Genomic DNA, 23,095 nt, shown 5'->3' on the forward strand with positions numbered 1-23,095 from the left:
CCAATGATTTTGTCATAAAATGCTGTTCTTTTGTTCGCATCGAGTGGTTATCAACCCTGGTGAATGGCAGTGTGCCAAGGGACAGATACAATCATTCATGACTGACATTCTGCCTCAGACCTGCTGCCTCCTCTTATTATTCTTCCTGTCAGATGCTTCCTAAAGACTCCTCATTTTTATTTTTTTCCCCATTGTTCTTCTATGTTCATCCATATGAACGTTTTTCTCCTTCAGGAACCAAATGTAGTGTGAAAGACAGTAGAGACAAGCCATCAACCACTGAGGAAGATATCACCTTGAATATCATAGATTGGGAATTTTAATTGGGTTAGTCAGCCCTTTCTTTTAAGTGAGTAAGGACCTTGCAAGAATCATTCTGAATGTAACTTTGTAAGAACAACCAGCTCCATAGCCTAGTCCTTGTTATAAATAATTCTTCCTCCATTTTGTATCACCTAAGAGTTAAAATAACCATAGTAAGTCTCAGGAAATTATCTCTATGAGTGTAGTGACTCACTGTTGAGAGAATTTATCTGTTAGCTAATTTTTAAATGTTTATTATGACAAGCTCTGCAATTTAAACCCATTAAAACTAGTTTTTACCTTTTCAGAGAATCTGAAATCCAGTAGAATTTTTATAAAGAGGCACTGAACCTATTTTCAGCCAGTACTAGCAATTTCATGCAACATCTTAATTCACCATTTTGAATTAAATATGTCTTCATTGATTAAAAAGATGCTTTTTTAGTGCCTACACTATGCCAAACTCTATCTTAGGCATGGGAGATCTAGATGTTAATAAGATAGAGAAAGCTCTTGTCCTCATGGAATTTAAATTGTAGTGGGAAAGACAGACAGTGAAGAATTACTGAAATAATTAAAACATAAGATAATATTGGAAAATAAGAAGTGAGAGTGCTATAAATGTTAAAGCAGGGTGATGCGATGTGAGTGAGAATGAAACCCACCCCGAAGATCCTATGAATGCTTCTCTAAGGTGACATTTGAAGAGAAAAAGACAATTGCTTATTTTGGGGGGAAAAAAATATATATGTGTGTGTATATACATATATATACATATGTATGTATATATAAGATTTGTGTGTGTGTATGACTGAAAGAGAAACTAAACTTTCTATCTTGTACAGTGTAAATGAGGTTGTGATTCCAGAATCCTATTTCCCAGGAAGTCATGGGAAACAGAAAGATCAGAATGGTAAAAAGAAAAAAAAAAAAGTGATTGTAAGAAATTATATAACTTCAGCTTTATTGATCTCAATACTTTATATTAAACTGCCTACTTTGCCTGAGTCCCATGTTAGTTGCCTAAAATTTTAAAGAAAGTTATCAAGAAATTAATGTTTTGAATTTAAAGAAACATTATTCTACAAAACATGAGGACATATTGTTTAAAATGTTTTCAATATATATATGTCTAAAACCACACATGACTGTTCAGTGAATATATTAATCTAAACTTCAAAATCATTTTGTTAGGACAGAAATCCTCTTGTAAATACAAGAGCCACTGGTTACAGATTTTACTCCCAGTATAACAGCCATTTTCAAGATATTTCTATGGAAGAGGTTTTATGAACTTTTAAAATAGTTTATGCTTGATTTCATCCTATTTTTGAAAATTCAAAATAGGATTAAACTACATATTAATTTTAAACACTTGAAAATGTTTGAAATTTTAATGAATATAAATTTCTAATATTTAATTTTTTCAAGACTTTAATATTTAGATGATTTAGAGAATTATGCATATTGAGTTGGCCAAAAAGTTCAGTTGGGTTTTTTCATAAGAGATTACACAGTAAAATCTGAATGAACTTTTTGGCCAGCCCAATATTTATCTGCTGGGTACAGATATTATACTAAATGATAGCTGCTACTGCTGCTGCTGCTAAGTTGCTTCGATCGTGTCCAACTCTGTGCGACCCCATAGAGGGCAGCCCTGCAGGCTCCCCATGGGATTCTCCAGGCAAGAACACTGGAGTGGTTTGCCATTACCTTCTCCAATGCATGAAAGTGAAAAGTGAAAGCAAGGACGCTCAGTCGTGTCCGACTCTTAGCGACTCCATGGACTGCAGCCTACCAGGCTCCTCCGTCCATGGGAATCTCCAGGCAAGAGTACTGGAGCGGGTTGCCATTGCCTTCTCCAAATCATAGCTAGTCCTTTCCATTTTAAAAAATATATATAAAAATATTTTATTATGGCAATGAAAGATTTTAATACTACATGGCATCATTAATCAGTATTTTAGTCTTGTCTAGAGTCAGAAGACAAAAACTTGGCTGCAGTGTCAGTAATTAGGGCCAGACATGTATTAAATGACTTTTTTGTTGTTGCTTTTGGTCCAGAATTATTCCTGTATCACATTGCATCTTTTTTACCCTTCATGTGCTCAATGTGCTTGTATCCTTTATGTGCTTAATCTTTTGTAAGCATTATGTTTATTTAAGCATATTTTAAGTTTAAAAAGTTGCTGAAGTTTCAAAAAGTATTAATAGCAGAAATAATTCATTACATGCCAAACACAGAAAATTTAACTGGAATATTTGGAAGCTATGCTCTGTTATCTTAAAAATGAATAAAAGTCAAATAATTTTTATAGTTCTTATTTTTTCTGACTTTTTCAAATTTGACTTGATAATTTTTAGTAACTTTTAGTTACATAAAAGATATATATTTTATATAAATATATACATTTATATATTTTAAAATTGTGTATAATAAATATTTTAAAATTTCTGTTTTATGTTTCTTGAGTAATTTTATATTAATAATAATTTTTTTATGGCTCAACTCTATTAAATGATTACCATTATAGGGTAGGCTCCCCCTCTCTTTTGACCTTCTTTTTCCTGGTGTCTAATGTCATGTATGGCAAGTGTATGAGCATCAGATGTTCGCTGAATAAATGGTGGACTGTCTGAATAAGTCAATAAATAAATAAATCTCCATTGCACATTTGAATGGCTATTTTGATAATTATGGGGACATGATTTGGTATGTTATATCCAGAGTTGAATGAGAGCAAATATATTAAAATGATATACTACAATAACCCATCATCAGGTCAATCCATTAACCCTCATTTTCTTTTCCTATCATATAAAGTGAGAACAAATATATTAGTTAAATCTCATTTATTAGAAGGTCTGCTGTCAGAGTAAAGAAATGATTTGCATTTTATTGGATAAAGTGATCACACAACCTGCTTTGTTGGCATTTGTTGGAAAACCCTTTTGGTGATTGGCATAGTGTATAAGTGGTTCTATAAACTTCTGAAACTAACAGGACAGATTAGCAGTGTAGTCCCAGGTGGCTCAGTGGGAAAGAATCTGCCTGCCAGTGCAGGAGACGCAGAAGATGTGGTTCAATCCCCCCTGGGTTGGGAAGATTCCCCTGGAGGAGGAAATGGCAACCCACTCCAGTGTTTTTGCCTGGTTTCATGGACAGATGAGCCTGGCTGACTACAGCCCATGGGGTCCAAAAGAGTCGGACATGACTGAGCACTGAGCTTGAATTAAGTTTGCAAATTAAAACAGACTTATATCATTATCTGTGCATGTTATGCTGTTAAGTGTCAGACACCTTATACTTTAATCTTTAATTTAACTAATCATTCCTTTGATTCCAAATCGCTAAGACATTGGTAATAGTCAGAGACTAACCTTGAAAAAGCTTCTCTTCCTTAATCATCAGAAGGATATGAATGTCCATTAATTAGGTGTGAATTTCCCATCCCTTTCAATGCAGAAGCTACAGGAGTCTCTGAGTGTAAAAATTTGTTTGTTATTTTGGGGAGGATGTTGAAAGATCTATCTGTGCACTGTTAGTTGTTTCACAAAGTTAATTTTAGAGTAGCTGTTAGAGTTCCACTTTCTCTCTGTAATTCCCCAGAAGAGCTGCTTGACTGATTGATCTGTGCCTCCCTCAACAGAATGAGGTATCAGCCGCCTCATTTATTAACATTAGTTTCCCAAAAGGGTGAGACTATGAATGTGTAACTCCTTTTAATCTCCTCTTCAAGCATTTCTTTTTTTGTTCAGTCCATATTTTTAAAAAAATCAGTTGGAACATCTTATTCGATTTTCTGGATGCCATTCCATTAAATATTCTCCTCTATTCCACCTTCTTGATTATAAGTTTCAGTGACCAAATTTACTTGTGAATTTGTCATAAAAACACAATACTGGACCCTGAAATACTAATTTTGGGGACATAAATATAATTATATATGTATTTTCCCTTTTCCTTTGCTACATATCCATTGTTATGATTTGTGAACCTCTAAATCCCAATAAGGGCTATGCCCAGAATAGCAAAGAGCAGCACATACAGTTTAAGCCTTGTCCTTGTGCTCAACTGACTTACATTCTGTTTTACTGTTAGTATCATTTTTTGTTGTTGTTATTGTTAAGATTATGCAATATGTCACATTATGTCTTGTCATATCGTGTCATGTTATACTTGGATTATTCACCTATTAGAATATTGTACTGCTAGCAGACCAAACTTTGACATTCAGAGTATTACTAACTTGGGTTCTTGAACTTTTTAATCAATAGAAATTGATAAGAGGGCAGACAAGAAATTCGAGCAAGACTTCACTGGGACTCATGCTACAGCATCAGGGAGCAAAAACAAATGCCAGTTTCCCTAGCTTGGGTCCCTTAAATGGGCTGAGGAATGGCTTGGGTGGTCTTTCCACCCCCTTGGTGGTACTGTTGTGCAGGAATCATGCACTGCCCCCTGCTTTTGCTCCTGGCACCTCAGAAGTGGCAATTGGGTTTTAGTCTTTTTGTATCTTGTTCATAATTTACCCCACCTGTGCATAGGTATAGTTATTTTTAGTCCCTTGTGGTTTCTTTATATTTCCTTGGTCAAGGAAACATTTGTCTTGAGGGGAGATATTTAAATTTTTCTTAGAAAATTAATTTTTCCTTTACAATTTGAAGAATTTGCTATAAAATACTGTTAGGCCTCATGTAATAATCAGAATTTTATAAATAGCCAAAATCATATAATGAACTAATAGAATTTTTGAAATACCCTCTTAGAAGTGATCACTTTCCATTAACTTCACAGTATCTTATATCCATCAGGGATCTGTGATTTCTCCCACCTCTTCCTCCTTCTCTCTTTTTTCTTTCCTTATGTAAGTTGTTTCAGGTCTGTAAAGAAACGTATTGGGTTGGACAAAAAATTTCATTTGGGTTTTTCATAAGACGTTACAGAAAAACCCTAATGAACTTTTTAGCCAACCCAATACAGTATCAATGATTAAAGAATGTGCATAGAAGGTTGACTGGGAGGGTACCTAGAGCACTAAAACCAGGGCTTCAGTAAACTGTTCAGACTCCATCAACTATCCATTGAGAACTCTGCATGTGAGCAAGAAGTGGATTTAATTGAGTATTCACTTGCTAATAATGATGTCTCTGAAAATATTGAAACAAGTTTACAAGTCTTGCTCATATTTCTTTTGGGAATACTTAATAGATTAATGGGTCTCTGTTTCAATGGGGTAAAGTATACCATGACTATTATCAGCTCTTTAATCAGTTTTCACTGGTCAAATGCTTGTGTTCTAAATAATTCGTGTTTTTCCTTCTTTTGTGTTAAATTATTTGCCTAATGCAAACTTCTTTACCTTCAGACGGAGAAAGGACTATCAAAAGTATGGGAAGAAAATCAGCAGAACTCTGGTGATCACTGGCAAAAGGCTGTCATCCTTCTAGGAAAGTTAAGGAATTTCGAAGTCATATTTCAAGGTCTCCGTACACGGGATCTGGGAGGAGGAGCTGCAATTGATGACATTGAATTTGAAAACTGCATGACTGGTAAGTTTCTAGAAGGCTCTCCTGTTTGGAAGCACATATATAACCTAGACATTTATCTTTGCTTCATGTTTATAAAATGTTCTGCTGCTACATATTTTGTATGTACATAAAAATCAATTGAAAGAGATGATTTTATAATGGTTGAATTTACAGTTCCATTTTAACAGATAATAGTTTCTCCATCCTTTGATTATAAAGATAATTCCTCTCTTCTATGTTATCGTCTTTTTGTAACATGTAGAATTCTTTGAATTTATTTTAGAATTAAATTCTTTGAATTTATTTTCACTACAATTTAAACTGTAAGCCTAATATTCACATACATTTATGTAATTAAACTAATTTTAAATGAACCAGTAGAAAGGGTTAGAAAGCAGGAAGTTAGTGGCTGTATAAGAAATATTTACAACTAGGCATAATTCAAGCAGAACTTGAACTGAGAGCTATACTTAAGGCATTTAAAAGGCTACTCTAGCCAGTGAACAATAATTTGAAAAATATGTTATCATTTATCACGCTTATAAATCTAAAGTATAATTACCCTTAGATTATCTTTATGAAACTACCCAGAAAATGTCAAAAATAATTATAAATATATTTGTGCAGTTTCACAACTGCAAAGTTTCTTTCTGAGAAGTTATTCCTTCTGATTTATGAAATAGTACAGTGTGATATGTCCTGCCCATGGAAGATACGCCTTTCTGTGGTTTCCTTTGCTGATTCCCTTGGAGGCAAGCCCCTGGGACTGAAGAGCTAAACCTGAATGCTGCTTAATTCCTTTGCTGCTTTCATATTAAAATATCACTTCACTGAGACATTTTGAAAATATGACTTTGGTTTTTGGTGCTTTTAGAGCATTTGCTCTCTTTATGAGAAGCCTTCTGCTTAGATGTCAGTCTTCTATTGAGTCCCACCCCTGCTGTGTTTCCAGCAAAGGCAGCTGATACTCAGCTATTATATGTACACATACACACACACACACACATATATATATATTACATGAAAGCAGAATGTATGGACCCTAGATAATCTAGGGAGCAGGGAATCTGAGGTATCTATGTCGAGTGAAAAACAGGGTTTGGGAGTGGAGGTGTTTGGGAGAGGATTCCTGGACCACAGAAAATGGGATCTGAAAATATAATCATGAAAAGGTATCTTAGAAGTTAGAATATCCTTCTTTAATGCTTTTCTAGTAACTCCCTAGTAATATGCTAAATTTCCATTATAGTTTGTTACTCAATTTATAAGTGATTCTGGCAAGTTCAAAAGGAGAAATTCTTCAAAGCTTTATCTAAGATTTTTAGAAAGAAGCTTTTATTAAACAGGAGAAAGATTCTTTTCCTCTCAAGGGAAGCAAAATGATTCTTGGATGGGTTGATTCAGTGCAGAAAAAAACTTGAGAGTTATTATTCCAGTTTTGCCAAGTTTCGTGTTGAAGTTCTTTTTGTTCTTAAAGCCCTGTGAAAATTTACAAAATTATAATGCATTCAGGTCAATCAAACATTCATTCACCTTAATGAGTAATACTTTATTATCTTATATTTAGTGATATAGTACTTTTAAATCTTTCTATGTCATAAATAAAGAGGCAATTTTGGTTAATCGTAGTGAATATGGTCAATTATATGTCAAATATATTTTAGGAAGAAGTAACCATTTTTTAAATAGCCAGGCTGTTGCAAATAATGAGAACTTTCGAATTATATTTTAATTAAGATAGGAAAAAAAACATTTTGGTAAAGTTTAAAAGACTATGTCTGCAACTAAAAAAGAAGCAGTAATTTTTTTGGTCTTCTTAGTTTTAAACTGTATGCCAATAAAATAGCAGTGCTGTGAAAAATCGGTAACAAGAAGCAAATTACAGTATAAGTTGATCTAGGTTGTTTTCTACTAGTGCTAATTTAGAAGAGAATGGTATCTGACAAAGCATCAGAGAGACAATGTAGAATGATGGTTAGGAACAAGGAGTGGAGTCCAACTACCTGGGTGTGGAATCTGGCTCTGCCACTGACTGACTTGGGTGAGTTTATTTCACTTTTCCTCAGTTTCTTCATCAATAAAATGGGTACAATAGTAATAGCAATTCTGTCATAGATTTCTGTGAATACTGTGTTACTAATACATATATTGCTTAGAATACTCTTGACACATAGTAAAAAATTTATGCATTGCATTATATTGTTTTACCCATCGTCATTAATATTAACTATGTCATATTTTTAAATGGTACATTATTTCTCTATTAAGAAACCACCTTCAGATCCTATGCAAACAGGTCACTATAAAATCTATCATGGAACTGATTCCCATTTGAGATGAATAACTTAAAAAATGACTTAATATTCATTTCTCTTGTCATATTCTGCCAGTTACAATAGAACACATACTGTATGATGCCATTTAAGAATAGAAGGTATATAGAGACAGAAAACAGATTGCTGGCTACTTAGGGCTCAAGAATATGGGGTGAGGGAGTGACTGCTGATAAATATAGGGTTTCTTTATGAGATGATGAAACTATTCCAAGTTTTTATAGTGATTGTTGTACAATTCCATAAATATACTATTAAGTTGTAAACTTTATATGGATGAACTTGATGGTATCTAAATTATAAATTATTTATCAAAAGCTATTAAAAATCAAAAAGAACTCAGAAAAAATTCTGGAGAGATGGTGATGGTGGTGAATAGCTTTTGAGCTTTCCCAGTTTCTCACATAAAACAGAACTGGGGACTATAGCCAATATTTTATAACAGGTATAAGTGGAGTATAATAACTTTTAAAATTGTGAGGCACTATATTGTACACCTGTAATTTATATAATGCTGTACATTAACTATACTTTAATTTTTAAAATTAAAAGGGAAATAGTCAAAGCCTAGTTGGCAGTCTATAAGCTATAGAAAACATATGCAGCAAAGTAAGTGAAAATGCATTCCTAAAACACCCAGTATATAAGCTACTGAGGATAAACTGCCAAGACTCACAAGATCTGTATGATATTTATGTGTATGAGAGAGAAGCCAGGAGAATCACAAAATGGCCAACAGATACTCACTTGAAGATGCAGTCATGTGGTTTTAAAATGGCAGCCAAAACTGGGAGAGATTTCACCTACTTTTAGAATCATTGGGACCAAAGGATCTGTGATTAAGTCTGTGGGGCTGGAGCAGTCTAAACCCCAGGAACACTCAAAATGGATCCACCAGGATTCTCTTTCAGGACAGCAGCCCACATTCAAAAACAAAACAAGAAATGAACAAACAAAAACACCACTGGGAGTGAAGTCAGGATTGAATAGGGAAAAGTGCAGAACAGAAAAGACTAACATCAAAGAGTTGGAGGGACATAGATCCAGGAAATTTTGAAAAGCACACCATTATTTTTTTATACATATATATAGACTTATAACTCTTCCTAGAGTCGTAACAAAGTGTCTCTGAGATTTTTCTACGGCTTTTTGAAAACTCTGGAATCTATGCATATTTTTTAAATTTCAAAATTAATGAGAACAAAGTTTTAAATTGATTAAGAGTGAAAGTGGAGAAAGTAGAGGATATAGATGAGATATATTTGATGGTTATCTACTTTACCTGCAGATAAGAAAACTATTTAAGCTTCCTGTCTACTTTTTACCTTCCATTCAAAAACACATAACTTGGTTTACTAAGTAGTACTTAGTACATGGCCAACATAAAGCTAGATATATACCCATTATTTTTTTGCATTCAGAACATATCATGGTGCTACCTTCAATTTACTATCAAATTTATTGTATTTTTTTAAACAGAAAAATAAAAGAATAGGCCTATCTTTGCTATGTGCAAGGGCACATTAAGAAGCATACCTCCTTTTTGGACAAGTTAACATAGAACCTAATAGCTTATTCATTTTTTAAAAAGTGATTGTTAATGAATTTGATATTTTCTCTTTTTAAATTCAAGTTGATTTAAAAATTATTTGTGCAAAAACCTTATAAAACATGACCACCATTCTATAATACAGAAAAGTAGGAAGAGAATTCATATAGCAACAAAAGAAATATTCCATCACTGTAACTTGTAAAAGTGTCAATTCAAATTTTAAATGGTTCCTCAATTTTGGATCAATATTATTCATTAAGTAAAATCATTTATTATGTACAGTCATTCAGCTGATATTTATTGAGCTGACTATTAATACTAAGTATCATTTATGTCAGTTTTGCAATAAGAATGTTAGGTGCAAATCCTAGTTTGACCACTTGCTATCTGCTCTGTGATTTTAGGCAAGTTTCATAATCTTCCTTTGTATTCTTTTCCTCAGCCAGAAAATGATAGGAATACTGCTTCCATCTCAAAGAGCTCTTACAAGAATTAAATCATTTACTTTAAACAAATTCTTTGAAGAATATGTGGGTTATAAAAAACACTGAATATTTGTTGGCTACAAGTATAGATGAACAGCAGTAACAAAAAAGTTGACATTGTTCTAGGCACAACACTTTCTGTATCAACATTTAAAAGCTGGTTCTGTCCATTTCCATATTCAGTCAGTCTTGGTCACTCAGCTACTAGGCTACAGAAAACTGCAATGAACTATGTGCATCTTTTTGAAGCAGGGCTGAAATGCCTGTGGCTCACAGTGTTTGGCTTTCCTGATTTTCCACTTCCCCTTTCAGTACCCCTTTCTTGATGCCCGGCATTTCCTCCCCTTCCCTTGTGTGCCCCTCCTGTGTCTTCTGCTGCCAGCACGGCTCTGTGAGCCATCTCTAAGACACTGGTAAACCCAGGACCTTGGGGTAGGAGCCAGTAACAGCATAAAATGTTGCCTTTTCCACTGAAAAATCTAGAAGATCCAATTGAATGATGACCAGTTTTCCATTGAAGCAAAAGAAGGAAATAATTCAGGGATTGCAAATGCTTCCAGAAGTCAATAAAGTCTTCTAAGTAGATAGGAGCCCAGTAGCTACACCGTCTCTCTCTTAATTCATATAGAGGAAAACACCTCATGCTCCCCCAAATAATCCTAAATGTGAAAGGAAGGAAACAACCTTGGGGAGAAAGTAAGAGAAGATAGCATCATTATAATATCTGATATCTAATACATCGTCTTCACACATCACCTGAAAAGATTATAATGACTCTCACACCTTTTGATTTTCCCCTTAAACACCGTATGTATGACTCCTCAGTGTCCTGTAAGCAGTAATTGATTTGGAGTGAAAAATAGTGGTTTGATGATAATGATTTCAGCGCAGCCTCACTCTGAATTCAAATTGAACTTGGGAGATCACAAAACAGTGATTGCTCTATATAGAGTTCACATTTACATAAATCTGTACACACTACCATGTGGAGTGACTTCAAAACTTCACTTCTTTGCTTAATATGAAAAACTGTATTTCTGCTCAACACAAGAGTGTTCCAAGTAATTTTCTCTCATAGTAAATGTCAGAAAAGGGAAAAAAAGGAAGATGATAGTCAGTAGAAAAAAATATTAAATATCTCACCATAGTGAAATAATTAAAAGTGACTTTTATTTTTACTAACTAATGGCTAGATAATATGTAGTGCTTTATAAAAAGAGTACATAAAAGATGAATGAATGAGTGGATGGATGAATGGGTGGATGGACCAATAGATGGACAGATAGATTAATAGAAAACATTTGTTCAAATCTCATTATATTTGAAAAATCAGAACAGAGCCTTCATTGAGTTACAGTCTACTGGCAGAAGCAGACAATAAGCAAAGAAATATGTAATATTGTATCATACAGTACTGGGTACTATGAATGGTATAGGGAGAATGTGTTGGAGAATTATTACCCTGATTAGAGTAGTCAAAGTAATCTCTGAAAGTTACAGATGGGCAAAGGCTTGAATGTACTAAGAGGCAACCACGTGGGACTTCCCTGGTGGACCAGTGGTTAAGACTGTGTTTCAAATGCAGGGGCCATGGGTTCAATCCCTGGTCAGGAAACTAAGTTCTGACATGCCTCACAAAATGGCCAAAAATTTTTAAAAAGAGGCAATCACACCAACACCCTGAGGAAAAGCACTCCAGGCCTCAGGCACAATAAGGCAGACTCACTGGGAGGGAATGCATTCCTGAAGCAGAAGGAAGTGGGGGGAGATGGCAGTGACTCTCAGGATGCAGAGCTTTGTCCTCAGCGAGACCTGCTTTATGCTAGGATCATCTCACAGCCCAGAGCGTAAGCAAGCAGACTCTGGAGTCAGCCTTCCTGTGGTTTAAATCCTGTCTCTGCCACTTAGTTGCTGTGTGACCTTGAATAAGCACTTATCAACTCTTTACCTCAGTTTTTTATGGCAATGAAAATCGGACCTACTTTATAGGGCAATTTGTGAGGATTTAACAAGTTAATATGTGCCAGGAGCTTTGAACAGTAACTCTTTGTGGTAACTACTCAGTAAGCGTTAGACATGATTATCATTGAAATCCTCACCATCATGTTTAATTTAATCATCACTGCAACTCTGGAAACTTGAGGGATCCAGAGGTTATACTAAATAATCCCAACCAGGTTGATTTCTTTACTGATGCTTAATGGCACAGAAACAGCCATATTGAACTGTAACAGCATGGAGTACTATTAAAATCATGAGGAATACTCTGGAGTAAAAGCAATCGTGTAACACCTGCCACATCTAGTTTGTCAATAATTTCAAATGCTCTTGAAGAAAGGCAGTATCAGACATATCACTTGTACTCCTAACAGTGGTGTGTTTTAGTTAACACTTGAAATATTTTCAACATTATAAATCCTGTTTTTAAAAAAATTGAATGTTAAACCAGTCTTCATTATTACAGACTTGTTTTATTTTGGATTCAGAATGTTTTTCAATAAGACGAGGGAGGGAAACACACTTTGTGAACAAATGTTATAGGACTTGAATGAGATTCAATTCACAACAGTTTCTTTATCTGATTATATATGACTGTTTTTATTTTAGGTTTTGTTAAACTGCAATGCACCTTTTGTACGTGAAGCTAAAAATTTCTGCCAAGAATTGATATAATTTGTTAAATATATTCTGTGTGTCAGAGCCAATTCATATCTTTAAATTAAACCTGATACTTTATATTGAACTTTTTCTGTTGGCTAGTGAAATGTCCAGTGATTCTCAAGTAGTTCTGAAAAAGACTATGAAAAGTAACCTTACTTGAAGTAACTACTTTACATTTCTGCAAATATCTTTTATGGGTTCACAAAAAGTATCAAGGTCATACTTTAAAAATTTTGTTATAATTAATATATATCCTGATTTATTCCTCTCCCAACTTACATATCAATAAGATATCTATCCATAAAAGTATATTTTACTAAGTATATACTATATACATTATGCAGAAATTAAACATTTTGACTTTTCAAAGAAAGATAACTAGTTTTTATTGATTCAGAAATGTTTCTTTATCAAAAGGGAAGACTGGTGATCTCAATTCATTGATTTATGAACAAATACTACAAAATTTTTAAACCTCCCATTGTATATTAGAGATATTTACTGTTTTGATATATCCATTTTCTCCCCCGTGTGTCCCAGAACCTTTCAGATAGGTAGATCCATTTAAAAAAGATGTGGCCAGAGTGCTGTGAGGATGTGAAATGTCATTTCCAGGCTGAAGCATTTCCAAGCTGTTGCACAACCCACCTGGTCTCCTTCTGCTGCTGTGGTTGAGGATGCCTCATTTTCCAGGCAACGTGTCTACCTCTGCCTGGTCCCCTTGAGTTTGCAGAGAAAAATCCCCTCTGCCAACTTGTTATAGACCTAGATAGCAAAGTGACAAAAAAAAAAAAAAAATGATGTTTTTGAGATTTGGAGATTATTTTTTAAGTTTCATATAATCTAGTCAGATCTAATGAACATATCATGCATTTTTCTGTGTTAAATTCAGCAATTTTTTTTTACATTTAGGGCTATTCTGTAAAAAATATATTTACTGTTCCTATACTGAAACTTTAAATATGTTAAGAAAGAACATCCACAGCATTCCTGGCTCCAGTCTTATGAGGAGAGTGGTCAGAAAATTAAGTTGACACTAAGCAATGTTCAAAACCAAGAAGTGGAGAGACTCCTTGTGGCATCAACCCTCTCCTTCTGGTCATTGACAGCAGTATGCTCACTTTGCCTCACTTCTTGAATTGATTTGAGCCAGGCCGCAGGGGAGAGGTCTCCTTGTTATAGTCAGCCAACAACATTATTCTTCATTAACTCTGAGAGCCAACTTATTTGCTTCTTGTAAAATCAGGGAATAGATTCTTATTCCTGATTCCATGTCCATGTTTTAGACAATAGGACTAAGTAATTGAGTTTATTATATCTTTAATCAGCTATCTTAAATTAAAAAATCAAAGCCATGAATGGATCTAATTACCTTAATGTTGCATTCAAGTCAACCATTTATTACGTACCTAGAAAATATCAAATCTTAATTTATCTTTCAATAAATTTGATAAAATTAGCACTTCAGTGTCAAAAAAGTCTACATTTAAAGATGTAACTATAATCGTATCATCATGATAAACTGAATATTATAATTAATGTGATTGTACTTGATTATAATCAAGCACAATAATATAACTTGGTTTGTTCATAATATTAAAAAAATATAATTACTTGAGCATACATTTTAGTAAGCCTTAAATAACCCTTGAAATATTCATAAGTTCAAATTTCAAATGAAGACTACTGTAGATCTGAATACTAACATTTTCCTCCATTCATGCAATTTCTAATTAGAATTTGTTTCAATTACAATGAACATTTCCCCACTTAATATCTATTATGTCAGTAAGACCATTGCTTAGAGAATTTGTGATAGTATTGCATTTCAATTTTTACTAAATTGTATTTTTGCTAATTAGTTTCTAATAAAAATAAATATTAATGTTTATGAAACTTCCATTTTACACTGATATATATGTATGTATATATATATATTTTTTAATTTCCATTACACAGTTGAAAGGTAAAGTCTTCAGTCCTGAAACAAATGTATTTATATAGGATATGCAAGACAGAAGTGTATGCAAAATAAGTAGATGTGGAACTCAAATTTATATGCAGTTAGTTCAAACATAAATGAGTTTCAACAAAATCCATAGGTATTTACACATGTACAAATATTAGTCCAGGACCAGAAATTAATTTCTTGTCTATATGATGAAACACACACACACACACATACATACATACATATACACAGAGGCAAGCCTGAGTTTATGCAAAACCTCATAATTTGGATAATCATACACAAGAGCTTATGGGAAAACAGGATTGGGACAAGGCACTATAAGCATAGATAACTAAGTTATACAGTGCTAGTATAAATAGCAACCATAATAAAAATACAGTTTAAAACATTTTAAAATCTTAATAAAGGAATCCTAATAGAGGAACTTTTCAGCAAATGTGCTACTTTACCTAAAAAGGTTTGTGGGGTAGGATGCAAGGAATCTTGATGAACAGGTGGTTTGAAAAAGAGTTTACGGCTTTTGAATTATGGAGACATGAGAAAGTAACAAAAGAAAACAAACGAAAGTGTGTGGAGAAACAGTGCAAAGAAACACGGGATGAGGTGCATACTTAACAGCCCTGTATTTTTTTTTGTTGCTCTCTGGCTGAGCTGTGGTAGGATACTTCCCTCTCTTCTGCTATGCTTTCTCTGTGGAAGATGTTATCATAGAGGGAAAAATGATGTAGGAATCCATACAAATTCTGTGCTGTATTGACTTAATTCCTTAATTGTTTAGCTGCATACAAACTTCATTATTTTACAGAAACCTGCATTGCATACGTGATCATCAAGACAATGAAAGGAAGCTAATATATTTTGAACACCTAGCATCGTGGATGGCATGGTGAAACCAGACCCAGTGCATACATAATGTCTTTTAAGACAGGAATAGGATATTTAATACAGAAGAGGTTCTTGAGGGATTTGAGCAAAATGAGTCAAACAAATTGTTTGGAAAGTTGTCTCAGAGGAGTTGGGAAATACAGTTTTAAATTGTTGATTAAACGGTCAGGAAGGAGTTCAGCAGAAAAAAAAAAAAGTATGGTTTGAATTTCTTTCCACTCATTTACTCCTTGGCCTGTCAGTCTTTATACATCCTCATGATCATTTCTGAGAAGTCTCTAGGTTAATTAGGTCTAGTTTATCGCCAAAAACATCAAACATAAAGAGTTTATTTAAGGATACAAGGAATCTCAGGAAACCCAAGCTCAGGAGAGCAGTCCAGCTTCAGGAAGGTTCTAAAACCAAGGATTGGAAAGAGGGAAATTGAGCTGTGATCTTTCTGTGCCTCTTGTCTTTTTTACTTTGTGTGTCTGTTTTGGGCTCTTCTACTGTGGAACCAGCTTTCTTTGCTTCACCATATATAGCAGAAAGTGTTACTACACCACAGTATTCAAGAGCCTCAAAACACCATTGCAGAAACCCTTTAGTTACATTTTTTAGTTCTCTGGTAGGTGACTCCAAGTGACCTATCTTGGGTCAAATAGCCATCTTCAGACCAGTTAACTAATCTGATGTCAGAGACATGTGCAAACATGCCTAGTGAGCCCCCACTTTGGTGACCATGTGGCCAGGTGAATGATGAGGAGTCATCAGATGAAGGGAGTGGGGTAAACAGGTCCACTCGTGGCTCACTGATCATGTATTCTTGAAATAGTATTCATTCTACAAATATGAATACAATGCCTCCACAAATAAGTACACAGATGAGTTACTTATTCCAATGGATGGCTAGTCTGATGGCATAGGTGAAAAGTAATTAGCTAGAGTATTGCCATAGAAATAGAGAAGGGGAGATAGCTGTATGAGGTATTGGTAGGGTGATGGTAGTTCAGGATGAATGCTTTAGCTCCAGTCGTAATATCTCCCTCCTACCTGGCAAGAAAAAAATAAGGTGGAAGAAAAAGACAAAGAGCACATACCAACTGTTCTTTAAAAAGTTTTCTTGAAGCTGGTTCTTAAAATTCCACTTATAACTAATTAGTCAAAATTTTGTCTCATAGTCAAATCTAGGAAAGTTCAGTTCAGTTCAGTCGCTCAGTCGTGTCCGACTCTTTGCGACCCCATGAATTGCAGCACGCCAGGGCTCTCTGTCCATCACCAACTCCCGGAGTCTACCCAAACCCATGTCTATCGAGTCGGTGATGCCATCCAACCATCTCATCCTCTGTCGTCCCCTTCTCCTCCCGCCCCCAATCCTACCCAGCATTAGGGTCTTTTCCAATGAGTCACCCCTTCGCATGAGGTGGCCAAAGTATTGGAGTTTCAGCTTCAACATCAGACCTTCCAGTGAACACCCAGGATTGATCTCCTTCAGGATGAATTGATTGGATCTCCTTGCAGTCCAAGGGACTCTCAAGAGTCTTCTCCAACACCACAGTTCAAAAGCATCAATTCTTCGGAGCTCAGCTTTCTTCACCGTCCAACTCTCACATCCATACATGACCACTGGAAAAACCATAGCCTTGACTAGACAGACCTTTGTTGGCAAAGTAATGTCTCTGCTTTTAAATATGCTATCTAGGTGGGCCATAACCTTCCTTCCAAGGAGTAAGCGTCTTTTAATTTCATGGCTGCAATCACCATCAGCAGTGATTTTGGAGCCCAAAAAAGTAAAGGCTGACACTGTTTCCACTGTTTCCCCATCTATTTCCCATGAAGTGATGGGACCAGATGCCATGATCTTAGTTTTCTGAACGTTGAGCTTTAAGCCAACTTTTTCACTCTCCTCTTTCACCTTCATCAAGAGGCTCTTTAGTTCTTCTTCACTCCCTGCCATAAGGGTGGTGTCATCCGCATATCTGAGGTTATTGATATTTCTCCCGGCAATCTTGATTCCAGCTTGTGTTTCTTCCAGCCCAGCGTTTCTCATGATGTACTCTGCATATAAGTTAAATAAGCAGGGTGAGAATATACAACCTTGACATACTCCTTTTCCTCTTTGGAACCAGTCTGTTGTTCCATGTCCAGTTCTAACTGTTGCTTCCTGACCTGCATACAGGTTTCTCAAGAGACAGGACAGATGGTCTGGTATTCCCATCTCTTTCAGAATTTTCCACTAGGAAAGTTAGTAAATATGTTTATTCAAAACTAAGGAAGAGGAAGGGAATGGATATTTGTTTAGAGAATGACTAGGAGAAGGCAATGGCACCCCACTCCAGTACTCTTGCTTGGAAAATCCCATGGACGGTGGAGCCTGGTAGGCTGCAGTCCATGGGGTCGCTGAGAGTCGGACATGACTGAGCGACTTCACTTTCACTTTTCACTTTCACGCACTGGAGAAGGAAATGGCAGCCCACTCTAGTGTTCTTGCCTGGAGAATCCCAGGGATGGAGGAGCCTGGTGGGCTGCCACCTATGGGGTCTCACAGAGTCGGACACGACTGAAGCGACTTAGCAGCAGCAGCAGCAGCCTACCACAAGTTCCTACAGGCAATATCCCAGCCTAAGGGTGTATAAATGATGAATTTAATATATATTGTCAGCAAGAATGATTAATAAAATGCAAATTTCCACTGGCAACCCTTCATTGTTTGCTCTGTTTCTTCTCATGCTATCTGTTAAGGTTCCTTATTGCTCAGTTCTTCTCAGTCTTTGGCCATATTTCTCTCATCTCCATAATTCAACGCATTAAACCTTTCTTAACTTCCTACCTTTTCCATCAAGATTGCTTTCCCTTTTTAGTTTAGGTAAACTATCTATATCTTTAAATCCTCATTGCCCATTGGTTTTCATTAAATTTCTGTGATGAATTTTTTCCTAATTTAGTAGGTGAAATGATATATCTACATCTGTACTTAATAATGCACTTTTTTTTTTTTTTTTTACTAAAATGCCTGTTATTGCTCATTCACAGTTCTTCTTTTGAGATTTGCTCATTCCTTTCCTTGTCAAAAATTTGCTTCTTGTATTTGGACATGTTCTTTCTTCACTGAGTATATAAACATTCTTTTTTAAGATACATTGTAAATATGTTTTTCTTGCTTTTACTGTTTTTTTTCATGTTGTTTATGATGAAGTGAAAGTGCTGGTCGCTCAGTCATGTCCTACTTTTTGTGACCCGATGGATTGTAGCCCGCCAGGCTCCTCTGTCCATGGGATTCTCCAGGCAAGAATACTGGAGTGAGTAGTCACTCCCTTCTCCAGGGGATCATCCTGACCCAGGAATTGAACCCAGGTCTCCTGTATGGCAGACAGATTCTCTTCTGTCAGAGCCACTAGGGAATTTTGATGAAAACATCCTTGTCCAGTTTTTTAACCTAATTTAATGAAGGTTTTATTTTATACATGTGCCTTTGTTGTATTGCTTAAGAAACACCAGAGGTTAAATAAATACATTTTATTCTGTTTTCCATGTTTACATTTTAATGCTTATATTTAAATATTCTTGAACATACTACTTCATCACCATTCAGATTTTTTCTAACTTTGATTATGCTTTATATTTTTGGTTGTTGCTTTTTCTCAAGCCCTCTACCAAAAAAAATAAAATCACTGTTAGATTGTTTTTTTGCTTACAACATGCTGGTGCATTTTATTATACTTTCCTAGTATTGTAATCTACTCTTTTCTTTTTTAATCTGTTGTGCTTTGCACTGGGGGAACATTCTGCATTGATTTTACATGTTTATTTCTTAGTGGTTAATTAGAATTCTCTTAATTATCCCACTCTGGTGGAAACTAAAATATGGAATTAGGTGATTATCCTGATTATCAAGGACTCATAGGAATTCATTTAGCAGGGTCATACTTTCATTTTCTTAATTGCTTTAAATATAAGCATAGTATTATTAAAAGTTTCTTTTAATCTATAATAAGCTAAATGTGTTGGTTGAACTAATAAGAAAACAAAAAATGACAATAAGAATTAATGATTTTATTATTCATTGATTTTTACTCTTGTTAACATTTCTAGATCACTTTAGTGTGAGTTATTTTATGCTCAGCTATACCTTTATGGGTTGAATCACTGATTGAAAGTCATCTCTGATATATTAAATATTATAAACACATTTAAATGAAGTTAAGAGGAATACAGCTCTCTTTGAGTATTGGATGCAATTGCCCAATAAATTATGTAATGTTTTACAGAGACCATGAGAACATATGCTCAATAAAACATATGGAGGCCTTCAACAAGGCATAAACCATATCCCCTGTGTTTGGATGATCCGGAAAATTCAGAATCTCCAACTTCCCAGGATCTTCTCTTTCTCTTACTCTCTCTTCCTCTACTGTTTCTTAAAAACAGTATTTACTTCCTTGTAAATCAACTAGAGGAAAACAAATATCATATATTGACACATTTATATGAAATCTAAAAGATTGAAGGCAGGGGAAGAAGGGGTCAACAGAGGATGAGATGGCTGGATGGCATCACCGACTCGATGGACATAAGGTTGAGCAAGCTCTGGAAGTTGGTGATGGACAAGGAGGCCTGGTGTGATGCAGTCCATGGGGTCATAAAGGGTCAGACAGGACTGAGTGACTTAACTGAATATAAAATCTAGAAAAAGGTACTGATCAACATATTTGCTTGGAAAGAATAGAGATGCAGACATAGGGAACAGACTTGTGGACCCAACAGGGGGAGGATAAGGTGGGATGAATTGAGAAAGTAGCATCAAAACATATACATTACCATATGTAAAATAGATGGCTAGAGGGAAGTTGCTATATAACACAGGGAACTCAACTGGCTGTTCTCTGGTGACCTAGAGAGGTGGGATGGGATGGGGGTTGGGAAGGAGGTTTGAGAGGGAGGGGGCATATGTATACTTAAGGCCAATTCATGTTGTTGTAAGGCAGAAACCAATGCAATATTGTAAAGTGATTATCCTCCAATTAATTTTAAAAAAGAAAAAACTATATTCTCATGAAAATTTTTAAAAACCCATTATTTACTCCCTACTGTGAAATGCATCAGTGCTGTGGCCTTTATCTCTGGTCTCACACTGAAATCTCTTGGGGAGCTTAAAATAATCTCTCTTCCCAGGCCCCATTCCAGACCAATTAAATCATTATCTCTGGATGTGGGTTGCAGGCATCGGTAATTTTTCGAGTTGCAGATAATTCGAATGTGCAGCCAGTTATATAGGCCCTTATTGTATGTGTGTATATATATATATATATATATATATATATATATATATATATATGTAAGTGTATTTTAAGTGTGTATTTTCAGCTTAATATGAAAATAAAATGATCCCTCAAATTACTCTACACAAAATAAGCATATTGCCTGTACTTTGCAAATTCTTATGTGCACTTCTCCACTCACGTAATGTTCTGCTAGAGGAAATCAATACTCTGAATTTTATGATAATCATCTTGAATTTATGTTTAGTTTTGGCACAACTATTCCTAAATCATGTTATTTAATTTTGTCAGGTTTCATACTTTATGGAAATGGAATCATACTGTAAAATTGTGTGTGTATTTTGCTTCTTTTTTGGATAAAGTTTTTTGAGAGTCTTCACTCTGCATGCAACCAACTTCACTCTGCATGCAACTGACTTCACTCTGCACGCAACTGACATGAACTGATGTTCATGACATCAATTATTTTATGTGTTCATGAATGAATATTCCTAGAATAAGAAAGAATCTATTTCTACTTTTTGCTGTTATTAAAAGTAAGTACTAAGAAACCTTATTAACATAAGGTTGTGATGTTTGTTAAGACTGAATTTTCTTATAGTATTGTCCTGAAAGTACTTGAACTGGATTATGTGCCAAAAATATAAGTTTTAAAAAATCATAGTATTTTATAATCAAAAGTTATTTTTTGATCTAATATCTGAAAACTAATTCACCGTTCTAATTTTTGGAAGCAATGGACTAGAATCCACCTGACTTATAAAAGTGTTTATTATAATACAGTCAGTAGAATTTTTCATTCTCTTAATTTCTAGGAATAATGCCCAAGAATGATTTACCTAACAAGATTTAAAAAGATACTGTTAGTAATCCTTTTACTCTTCCATTTAGTGGCTCCTTTTTTTAACATAATATACTCATAAGGATGTAAAAAATTACAAGCATAATTTTAGCATAACTTTGTCAATTATATGTGATAAAAAAGTTGGTTTTGTCACATGATTCCTACATACTTTATGTGTTACCAAACAACCAGTGAGTCACTGAGGAAATCAAAGAGGAAATACTTGGAGACAGATGGAAATGGAAACACAATAATCTAGAATGTATAAATTATTTATAGTGAGCATCATTTCAAGTTGCTTCTTGGCCATTTGTTTGAGGGCCAAGGAATATCTATTCAGTTCCTTTATCCATGTTATTTGCGTGTGTGTTTTATTTTTTTGCTCTTGACTTTTAAGCACATACTTTTTTAAAGTTTATTTTTAATTGGAGGATAATTGTTTTACAATATTGTGTTAGTTTCTGCCATAAATCAATAGGAATCAGCCATAGGTATGCATATGTCTCCTCCTTCTTGAACCTCCCTCTCACCTTCCAGCCTGTCCCAACCCTTTAGGTAGTCACAGAGTATGGGTTTGAGCTCCCTGAGTCATAGAGCAAATTCTTACTGGCTGTCTATTTTACAGATGGTAGCATATACATTTCCAAATGTCAAACAGACATTTCTCCAAAGACATACAGATGGCTAATAAACACATGGAAAGATGCTCAACATCACTCATCATAGAAAAATGCAAATCAAAACTACAATGAGATATCACCTCATACCAGTCAGAATGGCCATCATCAGAAAAGTCTATAAGCACATACTTTTAAAAAGAGTAAAGAGATGAACATGAGCAAGAAAGGCACCCTTCTGCTTAGTCATCAAGCAGTTCCTTCAGGAAAAAAAAAATGTAAATACAAATGTGTAAACATTTATAAAAATACTCCTCTCCCAATGTAAGTCCAAACATACTTTTGCAAAGTATCTATATTTCAACAAGCTCTTTTCTGCTTGTTGTAATCTCAGTAGTAACATATTTTTCTTGGCAATAAGGCATAGTCTTATTTTCCCCTGTGATGATTTTTGCTGCAGTTTGTTGAACAATGTCTTCCGCCATCACATTCATTCATGAGCACGGTGATGTCATGATAGGTAATCAGCTTTCTGAAGTGCTGACATGAACATTTAACTTGTAACTACTAACAGTACACCAGACAATCATTTTTCTATAGGTGTATATGTTTATCCAGCTTTCACTGTGAGCAATGCTGATTTATATCAAACT

At 34.9% G+C, this 23,095-nt stretch overlaps 1 protein-coding gene across 3 annotated transcripts in view; it reads left to right on the top strand.

Annotated features, from left to right (window-relative positions):
• Window positions 1–23,095, top strand: part of MALRD1 (MAM and LDL receptor class A domain containing 1) — a 764,811-nt gene that overhangs the window by 510,251 nt on the left and 231,465 nt on the right. For all 3 annotated transcript variants that reach the window (XM_081558804.1, XM_081558803.1, XM_081558805.1), the window contains one exon: window positions 5,673–5,856. In XM_081558804.1, coding sequence (XP_081414930.1) covers window positions 5,673–5,856 — 184 coding nt within the window. The remainder of the gene's footprint in view (window positions 1–5,672; window positions 5,857–23,095) is intronic.

Source organism: Giraffa tippelskirchi, chromosome 13 (assembly GCF_054371585.1).
Source record: "Giraffa tippelskirchi isolate mGirTip1 chromosome 13, T2T-mGirTip1v1.2.pri, whole genome shotgun sequence".
NCBI classification, from domain to species: domain Eukaryota; kingdom Metazoa; phylum Chordata; class Mammalia; order Artiodactyla; family Giraffidae; genus Giraffa; species Giraffa tippelskirchi.